The sequence below is a fragment of the Lepidothrix coronata genome, unplaced genomic scaffold (assembly GCF_001604755.1).
Source record: "Lepidothrix coronata isolate B3197 unplaced genomic scaffold, Lepidothrix_coronata-1.0 Scaffold125, whole genome shotgun sequence".
Taxonomy (NCBI): Eukaryota; Metazoa; Chordata; class Aves; order Passeriformes; family Pipridae; genus Lepidothrix; species Lepidothrix coronata.
The window spans coordinates 377,883-402,372 of NW_016690305.1; the positions used below are offsets into that span (position 1 = coordinate 377,883).

At 58.7% G+C, this 24,490-nt stretch overlaps 2 protein-coding genes across 3 annotated transcripts in view; one reads left to right on the top strand and one right to left on the bottom strand.

Moving 5' to 3' along the window:
• The window catches only part of KIF1A (kinesin family member 1A), a 38,598-nt gene extending 19,973 nt beyond the window's left edge, over positions 1–18,625 (bottom strand). The window contains exons 1-19 of the mRNA XM_017826179.1: positions 18,538–18,625; positions 13,266–13,410; positions 9,171–9,247; positions 8,892–9,071; positions 8,333–8,398; positions 8,000–8,178; positions 7,530–7,641; positions 7,067–7,144; positions 6,685–6,750; positions 6,390–6,407; positions 5,977–6,052; positions 5,787–5,865; positions 5,366–5,508; positions 4,937–4,963; positions 3,413–3,621; positions 2,794–2,873; positions 2,399–2,474; positions 293–372; positions 8–23 (exon numbers count right to left, since the gene is read on the bottom strand). Of these exons, the coding sequence (XP_017681668.1) occupies positions 8–23; positions 293–372; positions 2,399–2,474; positions 2,794–2,873; positions 3,413–3,621; positions 4,937–4,963; positions 5,366–5,508; positions 5,787–5,865; positions 5,977–6,052; positions 6,390–6,407; positions 6,685–6,750; positions 7,067–7,144; positions 7,530–7,641; positions 8,000–8,178; positions 8,333–8,398; positions 8,892–9,071; positions 9,171–9,247; positions 13,266–13,371 (1,668 nt within the window). The 5' untranslated portion in view covers positions 13,372–13,410; positions 18,538–18,625. The remainder of the gene's footprint in view (positions 1–7; positions 24–292; positions 373–2,398; positions 2,475–2,793; positions 2,874–3,412; positions 3,622–4,936; positions 4,964–5,365; positions 5,509–5,786; positions 5,866–5,976; positions 6,053–6,389; positions 6,408–6,684; positions 6,751–7,066; positions 7,145–7,529; positions 7,642–7,999; positions 8,179–8,332; positions 8,399–8,891; positions 9,072–9,170; positions 9,248–13,265; positions 13,411–18,537) is intronic.
• Positions 18,626–20,262: 1,637 nt separating this feature from the next.
• Positions 20,263–24,452, top strand: AGXT (alanine-glyoxylate aminotransferase). 2 transcript variants are annotated; one of them, XM_017826351.1, is made up of 11 exons: positions 20,263–20,564; positions 20,678–20,870; positions 21,196–21,260; positions 21,337–21,437; positions 21,658–21,728; positions 22,059–22,143; positions 22,497–22,592; positions 22,839–22,908; positions 23,010–23,105; positions 23,304–23,429; positions 23,786–24,452. In XM_017826351.1, the coding sequence occupies exons 1-11, from the start codon at positions 20,310–20,312 to the stop codon at positions 23,891–23,893; spliced, it is 1,266 nt and encodes a 421-aa protein (XP_017681840.1). In that variant the 5' UTR covers positions 20,263–20,309; the 3' UTR covers positions 23,894–24,452. The 2 variants fall into 2 exon arrangements, with proteins under 2 accessions (XP_017681840.1, XP_017681839.1); XM_017826350.1 differs by having other exon boundaries at positions 20,264–20,564; positions 23,301–23,429.
• The last annotated feature ends 38 nt before the right edge of the window (positions 24,453–24,490 follow it).

Here is a 24,490-nt window from a genome sequence, read left to right on the forward strand (position 1 = left end):
TCTCAGCATCTTCCCGGCCAACCCTGTGGGGGCAACGCAGCTCAATTCTTCCTCAAAACAGCCCCTCTTGAGTCTCCCCTCAAATCCATCCTTGGGGCTGACAGGAGCAACCCTTGGTGCACAGCAGGACCAACATCCCACACGAGATTCCCAGGCAAATACATGTGACCATGGCACTTTGGGGATGCCCCAGGAACAGTGCCTGGAGACAGCTGTCACTGCTGACCAGCTGGGGAAGTCAGGCGCTGAGATATGGACAAGGCTCCCACCACTCCACAGAACCTGGCCTTACCTTGTTATCCCATCCTTGATGTAGTAGAGGAGACATTCGGACATGAGTGGATCCTCATTCAGGTTGACCAAGTGTGGTGTCTGGGAGAGATGAACAAGGAGTCATCCCAGTGCACCCTGTCTACCCAGGCACTGAGGGATGCTCCTGAAGAGGTGGGAGCTCGGTAGCACTGCAGACTGCCATTGCACTGGCTCTCTTGCCCTCTTGTAACTCCAGGATAACCTGCCCAGACAGGTACTTTTCCCGGGGACTGCAGAGAACCAAGCAGCTGGGAGGAAGATGCCCTGCTTCCACATGCCTCCTTGCTTTTCTCCTCCCAGGGCTGAGCCCTGGGTATGCTTCCCCCAGCCACCTTTGAAAATTCATGTTCCAAACAGTCCCAACACGGAGCCAAACAATTCCCATGGGGAGTCCCTGCTACAGCTCAGAGTCTCCTGGGGCAGGACCCTTCTTACCTGTGCTGCGTATTATAGAACCATAGAATGGTTTGGGTTGGAAGAGACCTTAAAGCTCATCTCATTCCATCCCCCTACCATAGGCAGGGACACCTTCCACTATCCCAGGTTGCTCCAAGCTCCGTTCAGCCTGGCCTTGGACACTTCCAGGGACGGGGCAGCCACAGCTTCCCTGGGCAACCTGTGCCAGGGCCTCCCCACTCTCACAGGGAATATCCAATCTACCCCTGCCCTCTGTCAGGTCAATAAAGAAGTGCCCATTTTCCTCCACTGATAGTACAAGGACAGAGGAAGCACCTGAAAGAGCAGGTCTCAGAGGTTCAGCCAAAAGCAGTGGAGAACCTGAAGCCATATCTGCAGTCTGAATTTCACTCCCTGGTCTTCTTCCAAACAGTTCCCTCCCATCCCTTTCCTCCCCTGGGTCACAAAACACTTTGTTCTTGACAAGAAGGAAATTTCTCCCCCAGTCACAGACCTCCCTGCCTGCAGCCAGCTTAGCTGCTGGGATTGCACCTTCAGGGAACAGGGAAAGTCCCAGGAGTATGAGTGAGTGAAGTTCTGAGTTTCCCAGACAGAAGAATAGTGACCGTAAGGAATACTCCATCAGCCTGCTGAGACCCAGCATGCAGAGGGGTCCCCTCAACACGGTGCCACGAGCTCTGGCTGACAGCAGAGACTCACTCCAAACTGGGCAGCAGAGCTGGAGGTCAAGGAAAAGGTGGGCTATTCTCTGTGGTGGCTGGCAGAAGTTGGCTGTAACATTTAATGTCTGGCCCCTCTGGACAGACACGTGGACCTGGGGGCTGAGGCTCCTTCACTTGCAGTTTTTGTCCAGATTTGCAAAGCTGCTGACCTGCTGAGCTCCTGGAGCCACGACCAGCCCGGCCATGGCACAAAGTGGAACAGCATAGTTCTGTCCTGCAATGCCCATAATAAAGTGGGGTTTGCACACTGTCAACACCAACTTTTCTTGCCAGCCACTGGAGAATTCAGAAGAGTTTCCACCCATCAGATAGCTGAAGAGCAAGGAGGCACCAACACCACCACAGCAATGCCCCACCTCCAAGACTAACCTGCTTGGGGGAATAAACCCCTACGCTTCCTACCCAAAGGTCAGGACTCCTAACAGGCAGTGGCTGGGACAAGAAATAAAGACAACAGTGTACAAATTTATCCTAAAAGTCAAGCTGGGGCATGTAAGGGGAAGGTCCCGATGTCCTTATCACCACCTCAGCTTGAGACACACAAGGGGTTTGGCCAAGGCAAATGCTACAAGAAATGAAGAAATGGAATATTTTCCCATCCACATTTCTTAGCGAGGACTTGCTGGTTTCAGGTTCAGGGGCAGCAGTTTTAAATATCCCAAAGTACAGATTTTCACAAGCTGACACTGAAGTCCAACACAGCAATCATAAGCAAATGCCTCCATGAAAGGGGACAGCACCCCAGCAATGGGGGCTGGACATTTAGCCACATATTTCTACCCATGTTTGTACCCAGCAGGCTCAATGCTGGGATTTCCCCATAAGTTTCAGAGCCAAGAAACAGCTAGTGAAATATGTGGGGCTGACCAGCTGTGATGGCACAGGCCAGAAGGGAGCTGCGGGGGTACAAACCAGTCCCCAGGAAGAAGAGAATAGGATGATCCTACCTTTTTAGGAGAGAAAACACCCAAGGTGCCTCCATCCTCCCTCATGGCCACCCCCATTTCGGCCAGCAACGCTTCCCTGAAGGAGCAAGGGAAAGAAGAGCCTGTCAAAGCCCCATGCACCCCTGGAGCCAGCACTAGGATGCAACTTGATCCCATGAATTTGTCCCATGGATCGCAGACATAGGGCTTGCTTCAGCTCTCTTCACAATTCTGGTGGGTTTCTCAGAGCAGCCCACCTCTGTGCAGGCTAATGAGGTGGGCACTGGGGTGCCCCAGTGACAGACGAGGGTATGGCTGGACATTCAAACTGCCTGGCTGCCCCAGGAACTGAACTGCTGGAGCAAAGGGAATGGCATCCCATCCCACCCTGTCCCATACCATCCCAACCCACCCACCTCTCCATCCGGATTGCTTCTGTCCTCCGCAGCTTCTCCTCCCACGTCTCATTCAGCTCCGCAATGATCTTCTCTGTTTCCTGGCAAACGTGGGTTGAGCAGGGGGTTAGTGTATCCCATGGGCAGCAGGCCTGCCCGCTCTGCCCAGTTCTGCCCAGCATGCTGCAGTGGGACACTGGTCCCAGTTTCAGGCTGGCTTATACAAGGTGCAGCAGCATTTCACCCACATCTTTCCATCAGCCCCGTCTTCAAAGAGTGAGGCACAAAGACCAGCTTCTCCACCCTCTTGCTGCCAGCCTGCTCCTGCACCATGCTGAGCCAGGAGCACTCATCCCGAGCCAGGAGTGCCCATCCCAAGCTGGGAGCACCCATCCCACAGGGCAAAGGTAGTCATCACCCTGCAGGAAGGATGGCAGCACCAGGTAGGCCTACAATACCAAACCCCCTGCCATCCGGCAGTTTGGGCAAACCCTGGGTCTGTCTGCTCTGCAAGAGGACATACGAGCATTGCTTCCCAGGAGCAGCATCCATCATGAGTTTCCAGAAAATACTGAGCCCCCTCTGCAAGCCACAGTGCGTTGAGCTGAGCCCTTTGTCCTGCAGGGCACTGTCCTCTTACCTTGAGTCTTTCAATTGCCTCTTCACTGCCCGGAGCAAACATGATGCGCTCGTGGAGGCTGGCAACAGAGGCAGCACGGCTGGATAAGGCAGACAGGGAGGAAGAGGGGCTGATCCCAGCAATGGCATTGGTCACTGTGGAGAGATTGTCATGGCGGTGACTCAGCTCTGCCCCTCTAGCATCATTATTGTTCTCAAAGTCGGACAAATCTATGGGCGGGGAGGGATGGGCCAGGAAAAGACACACGGAAAGGAAGAGAGAGAAAGAGAAAGATAGAGACAAGAAAAGCTGTTGGGAAAAAAAAAAAGAGTGGCCGGTGTGCCAAGAAGAAAGCCAGGAATTACAAGGAAAAGGCACAGGCAGCAGCATAGCACCACAGACAGCACCAGGGCAAGGGCACATGCTTTCTCCCCTCAGGACACAGGGCAGTTTTGTGAAGCAGCTGCTGGAAGCAGCCTTCCCAAGCTCCCAGGGATGTTTTTTTGCAACACCAGATCCTGCAGCAATCAGGTTTGACATCAAATGTCCTCCCTGAGCATGTGCCACTGCCCCTGTCATCCTCCCCATCTGATACAGCCTGGGTGGTTTTCTCTGCCCAGATGCCCTAGATTAGCTGGATCCAGGGGCAGAGAATGAGAAGGGAAGGCAATGAGAGGTGGTGGCCCTCCACCCTACTAAGGGGTAGGTGGACAGGGCAGGAGAAGTGGCAGGATTCCCTGACAGGATCTGCTCACAGGAAGCCCTTGGCCTGCTGGAGCAGCACCTTGGCCAGGCAGCCAGAGAGTGAAGCCAGGGCTACAGGCAGCGGTGCTTGCTGGCCAGCACCCCAAGAGTGACCTGCAGCAGCTTAGGACCCAGCTACCGGAGATGCTCCTCCAGCTCCCAGGAAGTTGCGGGGTCTCAGCACGCTGTGCCGGAGATGGGCAGGGCACAGCTTAGCAGGTGCAGCTTTAATCACCCATCTCCATCAGCCCACATCCAGGGATGCTGAGCCAGGAGGGGATAGCCAGGCCCTTGTCTCCTCAGCAGGCTTGCCATAGCCTTGCTGCACTGCCTGACTCGGGGTGGGATGGGGCCACAGTGCTTATCCATGGGCAAAATCCTCCTGGCCATCACCACCCACCCCTTCATCAGGAGAGCACCATGCCGTCCCACCCAAGTGCCGTGCTAGGCTCCAGTCCCAGTGAGACACAGCACCAGCGGAAGCAGCAGCAGCAGCAATCAGAGGAAACATCATGACAGCATGGAGGAAGGGATCCCTGTGGGGATTGAGCCCTTGGCATGGCTGAGTGGGAGGACACTGGTCCCTCGAGCACTATCCCAAGCCCAGGTGCTAACCACAACTCTGCCACTATCCTTTCTGCCAGCTCCCTGGGGATGGCCAGCCTGTGGGCACGGGCTGCTCCATCAGCAGGGGCTGGCTGTGGGAGCCCCTCCCCATGCTGCACGAGTGCCCCTGGGCACAGCCTATGCCTCCCAAAAGCCGTGAAGCAACAGAGAGTACCAGTGATGGGGAATACACACATTTGGATCCTCCTGCAGCAGGATGGGCTAAGAGAGAAAGAGAGGGCAGGGAGCGGGGGTGAGACAGAAAGAACAGAACAAGAGGGGGTTCATCTCAGTTGGATATCTGACAGCACAGGGAGGAGAACCCATGGGTGCGTGCAGCCCCAGGAACACCTTCCTGGCACCTCTGCTGGGTGCTGAATGCTGAAGAAAGTAGGTGGAGGGGAAGAAGGGAAGGTTTTCTGGGTGGAAAACAGCTCCTCCTGCGATAGGAGGGGATTGGGAGTTGCAAACACACACCAGGGGCTCGCCACAGGCAGCACGATGCCACCATGGCAGGATGGAGCAGGATGCACGGCAGATGTGGGGACATTGGCCCTGCAGGCTGGGGGGACCTCAGCCCATCGCTGCAGGGAGCCACTGGCAGAGAGCACCTGTGGTACCTACTGTCAATGATGTCCCCAAGACCCTGGGCATAGAGAAGGTCACGCAGACGTGCCACCTCATCCTTCAGCTCCCGGATGAGCTTGTTGTTGGGGTCCTCATTGATGACAGCGTTGCAACGGATCTGCTTGGCGCGGTCGGCATACCTAGGGAAGGCAGGGTCTTGAGCAGTGGCGAGGAGAGGAGCAAAACTCCAGCTCCTTGTCAAGTGGGAATGACACAGAGCCCTTCCAGCAAGTGATCCTTTGGAGGATCCCAGTGCTGGGACAGTCGTTTGCATCTTGTCTGGGGCTGCAGGTTCCCCCCACACCACACCTCCAGCCAGGGATGCCACAAAGATGAGGAGAGCATGTGGCAGTGCCTGGGCCTCAGAGACTCCCCTGCTCTTGCTCAGTGCAGTGGGAACAAGGGCACTTCTTCCTACCTGAGGGTGCTGAGGGTCTCATCATAGTTGATGTCAGCAGGACTGAGAGCAGCGACCATGGCAGTCCTGGAGTTGCCCCCTGCCCAGAGAGACACACCCACATCAGGGAGACGCTGGTCCCTGTGCCAGCTGTCACCCTCTGCTCAGCACCCATGCCCACCACCACACTGTACCCCCCACCTGTCCTCACCCAGGTTCTCCCGCAGCAGCCAGGTCAGCACCGAGTCCCGGTATGGGATGAAATCCGTCTTTTTCTTCTTTTTGTTCTGGGGGGTGGAGAGCAAAGGGAAGGGCTGTCAGGCTGCCTGCTCTCTTCAAAGAGGTGACAGCTGGTCCCCAGCCATGGGGACTTGGAGGATGATGGCTCTGCCTGGCCACTGCAACCTTGGGCATCTTTGCTCAGGTCCACAGGTCCTGTCTGTGAAATGCCCTGGGGTGGGGGGATGTTTAAGGCTGGGTACTGAAAGCCATAGGGTGAGGAGGGTGAGGAGGATGCTGAAGGCTCTGCCAGCCCCTGGGAGAAGCATGGCTTGTGTCCAGGCACAATCTCATCCCCAAACCACCCTGCAAACCACTTCCACCCAACTGTGCCAGGGTACCTACCTTGTTTGGCCCCGAATCCTGCAAAGGAAGTGGAGAGACTGTTTAAGGGAACTGCTTCCCTACTCGGTGCCCACCACAGCTCCCCCGCTCCCCAAGTAGAGAGCAGCAGGCACAGGTCCCAGTGGAGATGGCAGCCTCACCAGCCCAGCTTGTTCCAGCCCCAGGGACAGCTTGGGAGGTATCTGCCCATCCCTCAGAGGTGGGATGCTCCATCCCTTGGAGCTGAGTCCATCCCTGCTGGGCCAAGCCCATTCCCCTCACAGTGCCGCTGCTTCCCTGTGCTCTGGCTACCTACCATTTCAGCCAGGGCAGAGATGACTTTCCCCAGAGTGGTCAAGGACTTGTTGATGTTTGCTCCTTCCTGGAGAGGAGAGGAAAAGCCCAGATGCTCAGGCCCCATTTCAGAGCCTCATTAAACCCCAGAAGAATGGGGAATTCCCAGTATGGGGTGGGCAAAGAGCAGCTGGTCTTACTGGATAACCAGCACCTCCCAGCTGGGACTCATGGACCGTGATGAAACTGGCATTAGGCAGCTTTCAAACACAACCCTATCAAGGATTTTGGCAGCACAGTGGGCAAGGAACCAGTGGGCAAGGAAAGGAGATGTCTTGGCTGGGGACGAGGGGGCAGGACGTGGTGTCCCCACCAGCAGAAGTGGACCTCACATCAGCTCTCACCTTCAGCCTTGTGCCCTTGGCGCCTGTGGAGTCGGCTCGCTCGCTCCCAGCCAGGTCCACCAAGCTGATTTTGCTGACCTGGAGGCAGAAGTGAAGCTGTCAGCCCTGTGGTCTGCCCTCTTGGCACGAAGCCAAGACCTTTTGCAGGGTAACACTCCTCTGAGGGCAGCGGTGGGCTCTGCGGGGTCATCCCTGCAGGATTTGTCCAAGAGCAGGGCTAATATCCTTGCAGGTAGGGCTAATATCCTTGCAGGTAGGGCTGGAGGGCATCAGATGCCAAATATCCCGTCCAGGAGCTGGTACCACAAGGGACCATGAGCCCAGCATGCACCTGGGACTTATCTCCCTCCTGTTCCAATCCTGCATGAGGCTGCACCACCTCATTCCAAGTGCTGATGACAGCACACAAAGCCCTTCCTGGGTCCCTGTGGGTTTCCCCAAGTCTTTCAGGCTCTGCTCTCACCTTTTCAGTGGTGATGTCTGTCTCAGCATCATGTCGCTTCTGCGTGAAGATGATGTTGAACACGGCGTGGGAGCGGCTGCTGGTCTCATTCATGTTGGTAGCAGCCACTGTGCTGCAGGGATAGGAGCACAGGGAGGTGTGACACCCTGTGGGGGACACTAAAATGGCTGTTGATGGGGCCAGGGCTCATGCCAGGACAGGGTACATGGTGGGAAGGCAACTCTGGAGGACAAGACAGGACTCTGGGAGGAGAGATGCACAAGTCTAGGCCTTCTCGTGCTGGCTCCAGTGAGTTTTTAGAGCAGGAAGGAGGTAAGGTGAAAGGAAGAGGAGGGTACCCAATGCTCAGAGAGAAGGGGACTGCCATCTCCAGAGCAGATGGACTGGCAAAGCAAGGAAGTGAAGCAGGACCTTCTAGAAGTGTCTGCAAGCCCTCCAAATCCTGTCCATCTCCTCCTTCCCCAACTCACCGGGCCTTGTTTCCAGAGTCCATGAGGTCCTGGATGTCATTGTAGGAGGTCACGGCCAGCTTGGAAAGGTCTTCAACATACGGGCCCATAAGGGGATGCTCCCTCACCCGCAGGTTCCCCTTGTTCTTGGGGTTCAGGAGGTCCCTCACGCGCTCGCAGTAAATCTCCATGTAGCTCACCTAGAGCAGAAGGCACGGGCAGGGCTAGCAGAATGAGGTCCTGCCTGCCCATCCCACACCCAGGAGCACTCCCAAAGAGGGGCCTGCACACCAGCACAGCTTCCAGAGATGGTGGGAGGCTGGAAGAGGAGTAGAGAGGCAGTGGGGTGCCTACCTCCACAGAGTAGGACATGTTGTCATTCGTCGTGTCGTTGATGCGGGAGAAGAGGTCCTCGCACAGCTGTGGAGAGAAGAAGACAAGAGCCAGGCTCAGTCCCCTGCCAGCAGGATGCTCCTGCCTGGGGTGCCCAGGACACAGGGATTTTTACCTTCTCACCCCAAAAAATAGAGCCAAAGGGTGGTGGGATGGCTCCCAGGGAGCTGTCAGAGCTCCCCCGTGCTGATCAGCGTCCCCAGAGGCCCCTCGTGTCCTGCTGGGCCAGCACGTGGCAGCTCTCGGTAAGCAGCTCAGCACTCGGACTCCTGCTGCTCCCGAACACCAGTCTTGTGTGGCCAGACCATAGTCCATCCAGCCTTGGGAGAGTCTGGATGACTCTCCTTGGCCCCCCACTCTCCAGTGGAGCCATGCCAGCTTGCTGTCATGGCAGCGCTGTATTAGACCTTGGCAAAACCTGGCCCCACTCCCACCCTGCTGCCCTCTTCCCTCCCAGCTCTGCTTTTCCTTTGGGCATGCCTCTGGGACCAGGGGGACAGGGAGCTTTCCCCAGGCACACCTGTGGGATGATGCCTTGCTGGTCCTTCTCCTGCTTCCCCATCATGGTGTAGGATTTTCCAGCTCCCGTCTGCCCGTAGGCAAAGATGCACACATTGTAGCCTTCAAAGGCATGTTGCAGCATCTCCTCACCAATGTCCCGGTACACTTGCTTCTGGGATGCATAGTTGATGTCTGCAGGCTGCAGAGAATAGGGATATATGACGAAATTTGGCAGGGAGGCCCTCCTGCCTCTCCCCAGCCCAGTGCTCCAGGTAGGCTCAGACCTCCCAGTGCTTACCGTAGTGTGGGACCAGTAGGAATAGTCAAAGCTGAAGCTTTTTGGTGTCTCTTTAGGCTGCTTCGGGTTCAGGATAGCTAGGGACAAACAGATGGGAACATGAGGCCTCCAGCCAAGTGTGGTACCCCTGCCTCCCACACCCCCTGCGGGAGGGGTCGGGGGTGATGGGGTTCAGTCCAAAACAGTCCTGGAAAGTGGACTGGGACCCTTCCAGCTCTGCAGATGCGTCTAGAGCCCCCAGACCCCAACAATGAAAACAGAGGAGGTGGATGCCATGGCCAGCAGAGCCCAAGGGAACAAGGCAGAGCTTTGCCCAAACATCCTGCTGGACACGGTGAGGGGGACATGGCTCCTTCCCTCAGGTTCCTTGCTGTTGTGGCCCCTGCCCATGGGAGCCCAGCACTGGCATAGAAGGGTCACAGCCTTCCTTACCCCACAGCTGGGGGGCTGTGCCCAAAGCCCCCACGCTGGCACTGTTGGGTGGGAGCAGCTGCAACCCCATTGGGGCTCCCCTAGGGCCCCCCCAGCTCCTGCTTCTCCAGGTCCCCAGCCCCAGCAGGGTGATTAATGCCTCGTGTCACACCACCAGCAGAAACAAGAGCCTGCTTTTCTCATCCCCTGATGAAAAGGACGTTGCCATGGAAATTGGAGCCTGCATCACTGCTCTTCCTTGCCCGATGCTTTTTTTTTCTCCTGTAGAGCATTTTCAGTGGTTTTTTTCTGAAACAACAGATGCGTCAGAAGAAACTCAAACCAGTGGGTAATCATGAGATCCAGCCACCAGCCATGTTAGGTGACATTGAGGTGACCTTGCAGGCCTGCACAGCACAGTTCCCATGCCCACAGCTGCTCCCTGCCACCACTGAGGACAAGGAGCCCATAAGCCCTGAGGCCAACAGACCTCCCTCCATCCCAAACTACCCTGCCCTGTCCTGAAGTCAGCATTCATCCAGGGCTCACATCCACTCTAGATTCCAGGTGGGACCTTCCTGAGCAGCCCCAGGCACGGTGCAGCCTGCTACTGTGGTGTCAGATACCCAGGTGCATGGTGTTATGGATATGAACACTTTCTGCTCCAAATTCCTCCTCCACTGCCACAATGGATGCTCCCTTGGTAAGGGTCTGCCACTTCTGGCCTGAGATAAGCCCAGCCCTGCACACAACAGCAGCGGGACCGGCAGGGAGAGGGTGGGAAGTGGGGTCAGGGTCCAGCCCCAACCATGAAACCACAGCACAGTGCTGCTCAGACGCTACTCACTGTGGACAAAAGCCCAGCTCTCACACCAAAGAGGGGCAGCCACAGGCTCCCTGCCTGCCTACCCACTGCAGGCAGCCTGATTCAGATGCTCTGGATGTCTGCTGCATCCTGGGCAAACTAATTACCAGGAGAAAGGGCTGGGAAGAGACAACTGGCAATCCTGCCGCTGCAAATGGGGATGTGGAGGTCCCTGGAAGAGCAGGTCTTTGTGGGCAGTGTGGGCAGCCACAGGGGCTGCCCATCCCTGATCCCTGCCAATGCCTGGCTGTTGTGCTGGGGGCGTTGTGAAGAGAAGCGGGTGTGGAGGCCATGCAAGAAGTGGGATGGTGCATCTCTGATGGGTCCTGGTGTTCAACCTGGCAGCTCTGCCATGCCACCTGTGCTCTGCTCGAGTCTGCCTCTGCCCTGCAGGGGTGACCCTCACCACAGTGAACAGGAGCAAATATGAGTCCTGGAGTAGGCAGGATGGGAACAAGGTGGCTGTTCTGGATCCTGTGCTGGGCACGGGGCAGAGGAGCAGCTGAGGATGGCACAAGCATCCCAGCTGCAACTGCCCAGCTGGCACAGGAAACCAGAGACTGGGATGGACACAGGGAGAAGGGAGAAGTCTGAGAGCAGGGAGAGCTGAAATGCTCTCCCCACGCCCCTGTCATTCTCATTTATTTGCCTGCAGGCAGATGGATGCTGCTGGTGGAATTTTTCCTCTCAGGCATCCAGGGCTTTTGCAAAAGATTTATGCTCTGGACAAATGGGATTGAAAAGGCAAGGAGGGGTGTGGGGGTGAATACAGAAATACAGACGAGGGGGCAGGAGGGAAGAAAACTTCTGGAGATGTCTCTTGCATGAGAAGCCAGCAGAGTGACAGAGTGCAGCAAGTGGGCAGGCACCAAGAAAGAGAGAACCCAGAACCCACAGCAGAGAAAATAATCAGATTTTAAAGCCAGCAGAGGCATGGCTCCAGCCAGAGAATATTACTGGCCTTGTGGGATCAAAGCCAGGAGTCCTGTCCTTACCATCTTGGTGGGAGCTGCCAGGACAGGGGCTGGGAATGTTGGTGCCCAAGATGGACCCCACAGAGTGAGGGACACCATGGGAATAAAGCAGCAGTGTTGGAGGGCAGGTGGGTGGTTGTGGCTGCTGGAAGTTTGCAGGGAAAAGGACAGCAGAGAAAAGCTGACTCCTTCCCACCCTGGTCCCTGGCCCCCGCTGTCCCCTACAGGGTTCAGTGCATTAGACAGAAGTACCTGTCCCCTGCCCCCGGCACATGCAGAGGTCAAAGCAAATAATCCTGTGAAGGGGAAAACTTGCTCTCACTCCCCACAGACATTTATTTTTGGCTTCTCTGCAAGGAGCTTGGGGGTGAGACAGTCCTGTTCTGCTGGCACTACTGGCATCCTTCTGCCTCCCCCAGCCACAGGAGAAGCAGGCCTCTGAGCCTCCCACGCCTGCTCTCCAGTCCCCTGGCCAAGGGGAATAGCCAGCGGTTTGTCCATTCATGGAGAAAATCCTTGCTGTCAGCAAAAGGCTCCTGCTCCCAGCCCTGCTGCCCTCCCTGGCTCAGGCAGGGGCAGGGGGTGGGGGGCCAGGGGCACAGCCAGGGGGTGCAGGATGAGCAGGGGTGGATGGCTCTGAGCAAACACGGCCACGGTGGTGGGGGCTGCCTGATGCTCTTGACCGGGACTGGGGCATGGCAGGTCACCCCCCCGCCATCAGAACCAGAACAAGGCACATCTACCCTGTCTATGCCCTGGCTCTGGGCAGGTGGGAAGCTCCTGTGGGGCTGGGAGGCTTCCTCACCATGAGGGCAGAAGTTCTGCACCCTGGGCAGACAGAGAACCCCTGCCCAACCAGGAAGGGAGAACCCCTACAGGACGCCAGAGTCCAGCAGACAATGCCCCACAGACCCACCCATTCCTGTTCCCAAGGCCTGGGGTGAGCAGAGGGCCCAGTGGGGACCCAGAGTCTCCCCGCACCCTTGGGTGCCCTCTCTCCCCACCCCTGGGGTTGCCATGGCAGCCTGTCAGCGCACCGCGGGGGTGGTTGGCACCGGTGTTTCACCCACCCTCGGTGACGCAGGCAGCCCCAGGCAGGCAGGCAGGGAGTTATTTTAGACGCTGTCCCATCTGGAGGCTTCCAGAGCCAAAGAGGAGGGATTCAGCTGCCGTTCCCAACAGCCAGAAGCTGTTACTTAAAGAGCAGCAAAGGCCGGACAGGCTCCTTGACGGGACAGACAGCCCCAAGCCCCCCTGCTACATCCCCCACCCCGAACACAACATTCCCTGGGCAAACCCCACTCCTGCCCCTCCATTCTGCTGTGGTTGCAGCTCCAAGAGCCCCACAGAGTCAGGGATGGGTCCTGGCATGCCGCAGTGTGTGGTACCTGGCCCAGCAGTGCTGTCAGAAGCCGCTCACAGACCCATGCATGGCTTCAAGGCCAGGTTGGATGTGGCTCTGAACAACCAAGTCTAGTGGAAGGTGTCCCTTCCCATGGCAGGAGGTTGGAATGAGATGGTTGCTAAGGTCCCTTCCAAGCCAAATCACGCTGTGATTTCTTTGATTTCTCCCTCATCACCTACCAGGGAATGCCGATCCATTCACTATCACTGAAATCCGAGGCCTCAGTGCCATAAAGATCCCATCACTGCCATTTCAACAGCAGGACTGCATTTCTCTATAGGAAAGGTGACATCCTCCCCACATTCCCTCCTCCAAACAACTCCGGGTGCTACAGGCATCTGCACCAAGGATCCCAGCAGCCCAGTGCTCGCTGCTGGGGCCAGACCACACATGCTCCTCCCCAGGCGATACTCAAAGCCCCTCTGCCCCAAGGCACTCACTAGTGGTGCTTCCTGACATCTGGATGATGCATTTGGATTCCCGGCTCATCTCCCGGGAGTTGAAGGGCCGGACGCGCACCGCCACCTTCACTGATGCTCCCGCCATCGCGCTGGCCAGGGGTGGGTCCTGCTACCAGTGGCTGTTCTGCAAGGAGAGAGGAAAAGGGAGTTAGGAAAGCTTGCATCCACATCCCAATCCACATCTTGCAGCAGTGCAGGATGAATGGAAAGCCTGTGCAAGGAAACCTCCCAGGAACACTGGTTTGCCCACATTTTACCTCTCCCTCCTCCCCATCTTATCTCAGGTCAGGACCCTCAGCTCAGTACCAGGGTCCATCCCCAGGGCAGGGCCACGTAGGCACTGTCAGCATCAGCACAACCCCCAAGGAGTGGTTTCCCATCCCAGGGTGCCAATGGCACTGAGCAGATAGCCCCTCAACTGCAAGCAAGCCCACAGGCCCTGCCAATCACCTGAACCTCCTGCCTCCCCTCTGACCCCAGCAAAGCAGGGGCTGGGCACCAGGACAGGGGGGACCAGGGAGGAAAGTGATAGCATTCCATTGAGAAAGGAGGCAGCTGTTAAACACAGCTGCTGGCATGTGGCTCCCATTCAGCTCTCACAAAGCAGACGTGTGGCGTCAGCATGAGCAGCCTTGGTGGGAATGGGTCAGCTGAAGTTTCCAGTTCATCGCAATTTTTCCACTTGTTTTGTTAATAAATTATTGATCACAAATCCCACAAGATGAAACAAACTGCTTGCCAACATCTCCCAGAGTAGTTGCCCATCCCAGCACTGGTGGCCAAGTGCTCCGTTGACCATCCCACCTTCCTCAAGCTGCAGTTAAGCCTCACTAGCATTGATCAGAAAATGATGCTGGGATTCTTCCTTTGACCACTGTATCCTTAGGGATCCTTTTGGACCTGACAAAATCTATTCCTGCCTTCTCCTGTCTGTCCCTGCTCCCTGATCTGCTATGCTGAGCCTGGTGGTGGAAGAGGAGGTCAGGACCCCTCAGTACAGGCTGGAACTGGCTCCTCTGGCATCTCACCTGCAAGGGTGCCTGCAAATTCCCTAAGGCTTTTCAAGCCTGGGTTTTGCCAGCAGGATGCTGGCTCTGGGAGGAAGGAGATCAGGGAGGAACGAGGTGTGAGTGAGCAATGGCACAGCTCTGGTTACATGGGACAAGATCAGAAGTGGAGCAGTAAGGATGGATCCTCAACACAAGATGGGTTTTCCCAGAATGGAAATTAAAAGTACAGCTGAATCTGTGGAAAAGAAGGGGGGAAAAGGGAAGAAAAAACCAGGTCCATAGAATGGAAAGTGTCCCAAAAGAAGGGGATGGCTTTAAAACTACCTGAGGTTTGACAGCTCTGGTTTCATTTCCAAGGGGGTGAGAGGAAACCAAAAGCACAGCACAGTGAAAAAATTTGCAGCAAGACAGTGTTACAAGCTCATCACTGCCTCTCAGAAACCCTTTGCCTATTTTCAAAGTGAGCCGGCATGCCCAACAGCAGGAGGAAGACAAAGCTTCTCCTGCTGGAGTTCCCAAACTCTCCTCTCACTGCCCCACTGGCATGGCTCTGGAACTACCACAGTGCTCATCTAGAGATCACACCCGTAAATTCCACCAGTTCCAGAGTTCAAGCATTTGGTCTCAGGTTTTCTTGAGCTTGGATTATTTTAAGCAGGTGTTTAACACCACCCTTGAGTCCCTAAGCCAGTGAGCAGGCTGCTGCGTGCCAGTGGCCTCTGCCTCAGATGGGGGAAAGGAAAAATTTAACAGGAGTGCTTCGCCAAAGGGGAACGAAAAAGTTGTTTTTCCCATGGAATGATAGGATATATTCCTAGATGGAAGGGCTGCATCCTCATGAGGCCATTGGCTCGAGCTGCTCCACCCTGTGGCACCACTCAGGGAAAACGGATCCATCACTGGGCTAAACAACATGAGCACCCGGCAACTGCTCATGTCAAATGTTTCCCTTTCCTCCTGAGCCCAGACAGCTCCCTTCCCCCAGCTCTGCAGCCTCTCCAGCTACTAAGGCTCTGAAGAGGTGGGTCAGGTCCCCAGGGTCCTGCCTCCTGCACAGCCACCAGAACAGCACACCCATCAGTGACCCAACCAGTCACAGGACTGCCTGCTGCCTGCCACGGGCCACTTCATCCCTGCTCTTATTCCCTCTCACCCCTGCACTGTTCCCAGCCCCTCCAGCCCTATCACTTCGATGAAGAAGCTCCGGTTTCTCTTTCGTCTCACTTTTCCACATGCCTCATCTTGCTGTATAGCCTCCATTAGTGCTGCTCGCCCTTCTCAGGGCAAGGGGCAGGAACCTGCTCAGTCCCACATCCCATACCCCCCTTAGCCCACCCTCAATAGCCATGAAAAGCCCCCACCTCACCAGCAGCCGTCCCCATGTCCACATCCCAGCGTATTCCCATCTGGCTAGCCTTGCCCCGTGGCGTGGGCTCCTCTCCCTGCCAGTACTGCCTGCTGCAGAGCCCCAAGCTTGACTCTGTTTTCTACTCCATCATTTCCTTCACCTTCCTCGGTCAGCAACGCACTGCTTCCCTCTGCTCCGCTGCAGCTCTCCAGTCCCATCTCTGCAATGGCAGCCCAAGGACCCCAGGCAACACTGTGTCCCCTTGGGGACCACCAGCAGACACCTGCACAGCTGCTTCCCGAGCCTCCTTCCCTCCTTCCCCCAGCTTGTTTTCCTGGCTCAGCTGTGGGGAGGAATTCAGCCTGCACCCACACACCATGGGAGCACCATGAGCCGCGGCGTCACTGGTCGGGCACTCAGCGTCCTGCAGAGAGAGGGGCCGGGCTGCAGTGGGCAGGGGCAGGCAGCCACCCCGCCCCCCCGAGCCCAGGCAGCTCACTCTGCCTGGGGACAGCCAGCCAACGCCTGCTTAATCCACTGCCATCGAGAGAAATTCAATAAGCCACGACCAGCCTTTCACTGGGAGCGGGCCAGCACCGCGGCCCCACTCCCTGCTCCCTCCCCGCCGCTTCCCAGGCCTACCCTACACATGAAGGAGGTGGCAGAGGAGAACAGCCAAGTCCCCGGGGCCAGGGAGCCAAGGCACATCTGGGCCTGTCCCCTAACTCTGCAGGGCATCCCTTTCCCCCATTCCCGTGCAGCCTGCTGGCTGTACCCATCCCTATGGCATACTGGTCACTTCCAGTGAGGAGCAAAAGACCTAGAGAGCCATGATTAACTGGATCAGCTAAGATTAATTGGGCAGAGATCAGCTAATGAAAGCTCTCTTAAATCCAAGGGCTACCAATTGGCAGCCTCTCCTGCTGAGAGGTGACCAGCGAGACAAGGAGCATTGTCCCCAGGTGCCACCCACAGCAAGCTCTTCCCCAAAAGATGCTAAGGAACATGCCACGCTGCTGGTCCCCCAGCTCCAGCACATGAGGAGCTGCCTGCGCCCAGGGAAATCCAAGGTGAGTTTCCCTTTGTCTGTGCGCATCCAACCCCATGTCACCTCAGTGACGAGGGTGGACGCCCCATCTGGCTGCACCAGTGTGTTCTCAGCAGCCGCCAGGCTTTGTTGTAGAGAGCCCTTCCCCTGCATCCCTCACTGGGGCCCCTCAATTCTGACTGCAGCCACGGGACTCTGCTCTGCCTGTAGGGCAGCAGGGGACATGGTGCCAGCTGACACGGCACCATCAGTGCCTGCCGGCCGAGCTGGGGGCGCGCCCCTGTCACCTCCCACCCCGCACAGGGCAAGGGGCCGTGACAGTGCAGTTTTCTCCAGAGCACCACCTGCAGCAGGGAAGCAACTCAGCGGACAGTCCAGGACAGGGGCAAGTGTCCCCCATTCCCAGCTGAAATCCAGGCCCCTGCTTCCCTAGTGCCATCACGGGCACCCTTCTCTGTACCTCCTTGCCTCCTGCCCACCCCAATGGGGGACACAGCTCCACAGCAGGGTTTGCAGCTCCCTGAGAATTTCCATGCAGATTCAATTTGCAGGTAGCAAATGTAAGGATGCAGATGAAGGCTTCTGCTCCCCAACCCTGCTGCAAAGACAAGTAACCCCACCCCCGTCCCTGCTCTCTCCATCCTCTCTTTCACAGGCTCAAACCCACAGCAGGGAAAATCCGCATGGAAAGACAGAGAGCTGCAATGGGTGACGAGCATGGCTGGGCACAGAGAAGGGTAGGCAGCCAGGGAGGAGGCAGACACCAGGTTCCCACAACCCCAGGTTTGGGGGGCTACAGCTCCGGCCACATGCAGGGAGGTGGAGGGTGGTGGCAGGATCTGTGCCAGCTCCAGCTGCCACCTCCCAGACAAAATGGAGGTCAGTGGCAGCATGCAGAGATGGCAGAGCCACCACACCCCTGGCCCTACCCGGGGGAGGGAGGGGTCTGCTGCCTCCTCTGCCCCACCAGTCCCACCTGCAAGGGGTGGCATGAGAGCCCAGCTCACAGGGGGCCTTCAGGATCTGGGGAAGGGGTCACTGCCCCATGAGGGATGAGGAGGGCAAGGAGGAGGAAGTAGCGGAGGAAGACTATGGGGCAGGTGCAGGGCTAATTACTGGGAGCCTGGATGACCAAGCATGGAGCTCTGCACCAGCCCTGCGACCTGGGACCAGCCCCTCCAACAGCCAGCAGCCACTGTGCTGGCCCACGGTGACACAGCGGCCCTTGTCCAGCTGCTCCCAATGCAAGGTCAGTGGCAGCTGCTCGTCCTTGGGGGGCAAGAAGAGCCTCAGCATCGCAGCATCTTTGGCAAGAGCCCCAATTGGGGCATCAGCTGCCCCCTCCAGCGCTGTCGTTGGCTCGATGATGACGCAAGATGGCTCAGCTGCATGACCAAAGCCACCTGCCCCGGAGGGGAGAGAGGGGCTGTGGCTCTGAGGTGACAAGGGGTTCCTGTGCCCTGCGCCATGGGCTTCGGGGATGGCATCCTCCCCTTCCGCACCCAGATGCAGAGGCATTGCTCCGTCCCCGGGCAGGAACCCCCGGCTGGATCCTTCTGGAAGACGGGGCGGCACCCGCCGGCCACCGCGCTGGGGACCTGCGGGCAGTTCCCCCCACCTAAACTTCGCGCATCGCGGGGCCCCGCAAAATGGCCGGCGGCCGCAGCCCCCCCGCCCCGCCGGATCCCCGGGGGTGCGCATCCTGCTCCCCCATGCCTAGCTTCGCCCCTGCCGGGGCCGCGAGGGCGGCACCGCCACCCCGGGGCAGCCCGGACTCCCCCTCCGGCCAGCGCCCGGGGGGCGCGGCGGGGCTCACCCGTCCCGCCCAGTGCCGCCCGCCCCTACCTGCGATGGCCGTGCCCGGTTCGGCGGGGCGCAGCGCTCAGTCCCGGGGGCGGGGGGCCGGCATGAGGCCGAGCCGCGCGGTGCGGCGCGGTGCGGTGCGGTGCGGTGCTGTGCGGTGCAGCGCCGGTGCCGGTGCTGGTGCGGGTGGCGGCAGCCCCACCCCTGCGGTCCCCGCCCCACACGCTGGTTGGCCGCCGCCGCCGCCGCCACCGCCCGGAGCGGGGACGGGGGGGACCGGGAGGGCGAGCGCGGGGATGGAGAGGTGACGTCAGCGCATCCCCCGGCCCCGGGCGCGCCGCGGAGCCGCCGCAGGGGCGGGGCGGGGCGGGGCCTCGCGGCACCCGGCAGCCGTCGCCTGGCAACCGGCACCGGCCCGGTACCCCGGTACCTCGGTACCCCGGTACCCCGCACCCGGACCCCGCCACCCCTGGACCTCGGCGCGGAACCCCAGGGAGCGACCCCTTCCAGGGCTTCCCGCGCCCCCTGCCCCGGCGCCGTTCGTTCGCTCCTCCGGCCGCCGGCACCCCGCCCGCAGCGCGGGGCCCGGCCGCTCCTGCCCATCTGCGCCGGGAATTCAGAGCCAGCGCAGAAAGCGGATTATTCCTTCGCCGCCAGCTGTTTTCAGCAGCGCGGTCGCCCTCGCCCCACGGCAGCCCCCAGGCCACGGCGTCCCCTCCCCACCCCAGCTATGCCCCAAATCTCCCTAGAGGACAGGCAGCTGAGAGGTCTTCTTCACCCGGTATCTTGTCGCTTTGGTAGATGACAGCAGTCCTCAGGCTGACTGTGGTTTTCATCATCCATGCAGGGGCAGGCACAGCTGCCCCCAGCTCCTCTCAGTGATGGCCATCCAGCTGCTGGGCAGATGAGCTTTCACCTGGCACCATTGCCAGACCCATGTCCCTGTCCCAGATGTCTTCAGCACCAACTGCTGGTGTCAGCTCTGCCGGGGGGGGGGAGGGGGAATTGTCACCCCTACGCTGTCATCCTCAGAGAAAGCTTTGCTCACTGAGGGTGAGCACCCACTTGTGGACCTGCCAGAGCTGGAAGTGGGCAGCTTGTTTGCCTTTCAGAGTATAGATGGCAGAGAATGTGCCAGAGGATGGGCATGATGCAACTGACTGTGGGCACACACGGCAGGCAACAGCATATTGAATTCCCACATGGACCCTGTGGAATCATCAGGATACACCGGAATGCTCACAGTCCAGGCTGAGCCCACAGAGCACAGCTCGCTGCAGCAGTGGGATACTGTGGCTGTATCCCACTCCACAGCTCTGCCCTGGCACACACCATCCCACTGGCCAGCCTTCTCCGGGCACCTGTCACCTGCCCAGAGGGCCCTCTGCAAGGCAGCTCCCTGGTCAGGGAGCCCTGGTCGACAGGAGCTTTGTGCTGCAGAAGGAGTTATGACCATGGCAGCTGTGCCAGACCAGTCCCAGCACAACCATCCCATGGCACAGGACCTAGGTGCCCACAGCAGTGATCCCACCTGCTGGGATACTGTTGGGAACGATCAGCCATAGTGTCCTGGGGGCTAAGGGTCCAGGTCTGCCTGGGTGCTTGCCAGTCCCAGAGGCTGGCATGCCTGTGGAGCAACCCCCCGGCACTAGCAAGGGGATATGCCTCAAAATGAGGGGTCCGAGATAGCAGGGATGGCACTGGTGACACATTAACTGGACAGAGGAGACAACCAGGGGTAGAGTCCAGACTGGCAGGCGGAGCACTGAACTGCGGGTCAGGGTCCACAGGACACTGGACACTGCTGGCACGGCATGCAGTGTGCTTCAGTGCTGGTTGCTGCTCAGGCAGCCTCCACTGCTCCTCTCCTCCAAGCTCAGCTCCTGGGGACAGTACGGCGTGCCATGGCCACCAGCCTGCTCCGCATCCCCCCACCCCAGGCACTGCTCCGGCCCCTGGTTGTGCCAGAGAGGTTGCTGCTTGGGCCAGGGCCCAGCAACGTGCCCCAGCGCATCCGGGCTGCAGGCGGACGGCAGATCCTGGGCCACATGCACCCCGAAATGCTGCAGGTGAGCTGCCCCAGCCCAGTCTTCTTCCCCTCCCCTCCTCTCTCTCCCCCCTAAGAGGGGTTGGAATGGCAAGAAGAGCAATAGCAGTGCTAGTCAGTGCCCTGCCACCGCAGGTGATGGATGAGATCAAGGCAGGCATCCAGTACGCCTTCCAGACGCAGAACCAGCTGACCCTGGCCATCAGCGGCAGTGGCCACTGTGCCATGGAGGCCGCCCTCTTCAACCTGCTCGAGTGTGGCGACACCATACTGGTGGCCATCAACGGCATCTGGGGACAACGTGCTGCTGAGATTGCCAGGAGGCTGGGTATGTGGGGACAGCCAGATGGCATGGAAGGGCTGAGGGGACCGGGTTTGCAAGCAGGATGCCAAAATCTGAGCCCTGGCTTGCTGTTCCAATCCTGGTGGGAGCGACCAGTGACATGGCTTCCACAGCCAGAGAGCAGTCCAGGTTGTTTCCAGGTGTTCCCTCCATTTAGAGTGGTTTATGGCTTTTCCACTGGGCAGGATGCCAGACCCTGGCAAGCGGCTGTGCTCTTGGTTCACGTATGACAGATTCCCCTGTGGAGCAGGTGACTGCCCAGTGGGAAGTATACCCAAGCCTCACTCTTCTCTGCTCAAATTCCTCCCAGGAGCCAATGTCTATGAGCTGCTGAAACCCCCGGGCGAGTATTTCACTCCACGGGACATTGAGGAGGTGAGTGCTGGCCACATGCAATGCAGTGGGCGTGAGCTGACCTCCAGTGTGGTCACCTTCCCTCTGCGTCATGCAGGGCCTGGTGCAGCACAAGCCCTCAGTGCTCTTCATCACCCATGGCGAGTCCTCCACCGGCGTGCTGCAGCCACTGGAGGGGCTGGGCCAGCTGTGCCACCGGTCAGTGCACGATGGACACCCATGGTCACCCAAGGTCACCACTGGGGGTTGGGCCTGGGGATTTACATGACCTGGGCTCTTCCCTGGCTCTGTGGGTCTGGAAGGTGTTGGTGCCAGTGAGACATGTGGCCCCTGGGGGGATGAGGGTGCTAGGGCTGCAGGCAGAGGGGTGGCAAGAGGAGGATGCAGGGACGGCAGGCTGAGCTCTGTCCTCTCACAGTCACGGCTGCCTGCTGCTTGTGGACGCGGTGGCATCACTTGGGGGAGCCCCCATCTTCATGGATCAGCAGGGTAAGAGCCACAGTACCATCATGGGCACTCATGGGACAAGGGGGTTCATGCCTGGGCCAGGGAGAGGGGGTAGCGGGATCAGCCCCTCTGCCCATATTTTGGACTAGCAGCACTAGAAACTGGTCCAGCTGCAGCCAAGAGAGCCTGTTCCCCTCAAGCGACCATCAGCAGTGCCAGGGGGTCCCCCAAAGCAGCCCAAACACAAGCAGGATCTGTAGCATGTGCCATCCTTGTGCTTCCCACCCACCACTCACAGCTGGGCTGAGGGTACTCAGCATTTTCCCACTGGGAGCATCTGAACCCTAAGGAGTTGCCTTCCTTTTTGGGCAGAGATCGATGTCCTATACTCGGGGTCCCAGAAAGTCCTCAACAGCCCCCCCGGCAGTGCCCCCATCTCATTCAGTGAGCGAGCCAGGTAAGAGCAGCCCAGTCCCACTGGGGTGGAAGGCAATGGGGGTGGGGGAGGCAGTCACCTCCCTCCTTTGCCAGCCATTTGCTCCAGTCCCACTCTGTGGAGAGCACGCCCAGCATGTGAAGAGCATGCAGCAACAGTGCTGTGGAGAGCACACCTAGCATGTGAAGAGCATGCAGCAACAGTGCTGTGGGGGCAGAGTCCAGCCCATCTCTGGGTAGAGTCCAGCCCATCTCTGGGCAGCGACTGGGTGCTGGAGCCAATCTCTGCACTTGCTTTAGGGGGCACAGGACTGATCCCACCTTGGAGCTGGTAGGGTGAAGGTCCAGCCTCTGCCTAGCATTATGCTTCACCAGGGAGAAGGTGCTGAGAAGGAAGACGAAGCCCCAGTCCTTCTACCTGGATATAGGCTTGCTGGGAAACTACTGGGGCTGCGACGGGGAGCCACGGAGGTGAGGGCAGGCTCCTGGTCACAGATGGCTGCAGCTGTCCCCCATCCAGCCTTCACCCTGGCTCAGGGGCTGCCTGCTCTTCAGGGCTCAGACCCTGCCTGTCCATCACCCTGTCTGCTGGTCACAACCCTCTGCACTAAATGATGGAGAGGGAGAATGCTGTGCCTCTGTGTCCCATACTGCAAGCAAATGGCTGCTCTGCTGCAGCCGGGCTGAACCCCTCTGAGTGCCCCTTGAATTTTGCAGGTACCACCACACAATACCCATCAACAGCTTCTTCAGCCTGCGGGAAGGCTTGGCCATGCTGGCAGAGATAGTGAGTGACACCTGGTGGGCAGGGGGACACCAGCAGCGCCGGGTGAGCGCCAGGAGATGCCTGTCAGCAGCAGAGACCTTCTCTCTCCTCTCTGCCTGCAGGGTCTGGAGAGCTCCTGGGAGCGACACCGGGCCAACTGCGCCAGGCTGTGCCAGGGGCTGCTCAGCCTGGGGCTTGAGCTCTTTGTTAAGGAGGAGGTGGGTTCAGGGCAAGCCCACCACCACGGGGTAGGGGCAGCGTGAGGACACAGCCCAGCACAGCTCAAGATATGCTTGGACAGCTTTTGATACTGGAGAAAAACCAACCCCATTATCAATGCTCTCTCCCGGCAGTCTGCTGGGCTCACCAGGGGGTGGGGCCATAGAATTGAACCCAGTTTCTCTGTTCCCCAGAAGGTGAGACTTCCCACCGTCATCACTATCAGAGTGCCTGAGGGCTACAACTGGAAGGACATCACAGCCTTTCTGATGGACAACCATGCCATGGAGATCACTGGAGGCCTGGGCCCCACGGTAGACAAGGTGGGCAAAATCCTCCCCTCCTGCTGCCCATGGCTGGGCACCAAACCCCACGATTCGCTGGATTCACTGCGGCTCTCTGGCCATGACAGAGTGTGGCTGCCTTTGTCCCACGTCCCATGGCCCGCAGCAATGCATAGCGGCATAACCACACACAATCACCCGCCTAATTGAATAACCACGCACACAATTAGCGGGGTGACACATCTTTAGAGGAACCGGGTGTTAAGTACAGCAAGAGCAAGCAGGGAGCTGTGCACACCCGCTCGTGCCTGGCTGTGTGTTCCCCGCCTCCGCACGGGACCCTGTGACCTGCAGGGGTGGGTGCTGCAGGGAGACGCTCGCCCTCCTCCTCCCAGGTCCTGCGCATCGGCCTCATGGGCTGCAACTCGACCGGTGAAAACGTGAACCGAGTGCTTCGAGCCCTGCAAGACGCCCTCGGCAGATGCCGCCGCAGCAGGCTGTGAGCTCACCTGCCCGGGGGGCCCGGGAGAGGCGGTGCAGCAATTCCCTCCGTGCCTGGCTGCAGGCAACTGGCAGCAGAGGGACTCCACTGCCTCCCTGGGATGCTGGCAGGAGACACGGCAACACCCAGCAAGCCAAGCAGGAGTGGGAAAGGAGAAGTTGGAATAGCAGGGGACACAGAGGAGAGAGCTGCACTCAACAGACATGAGATGTCTCAAAACCCCTTCTCCCATCATCCCAATGGCCTGGTCCCCCAGCTCTTCCCCTTCACCTGGGCATGACAGCCCCTCAGCAAGCTGACACGAGGGCTGGATCCAGGATCTGACCATAGGTCCTTTCCCCTCCCACCACCACCAACCTCAGCTGACCCTGCACCAGAGCTCTGCAGTGCAGGATGCCAGCCATTCCCCCCAGATTCTGTACCCTGGGATGAAACACACGGTGCCCAGTTCTACAAGGGCAGCCAAGAGGCTGTGCAACCCCCCAGCCACAGCAGACACGAGCTCTCTCCTTGGAACAACCTTTCCTCAATAAAGCGACGTGGCAGCGCGCTGCTCCCAGGCCCTGGCTCTCCTTGCACCCCCCCAGAGTTTTGAGAC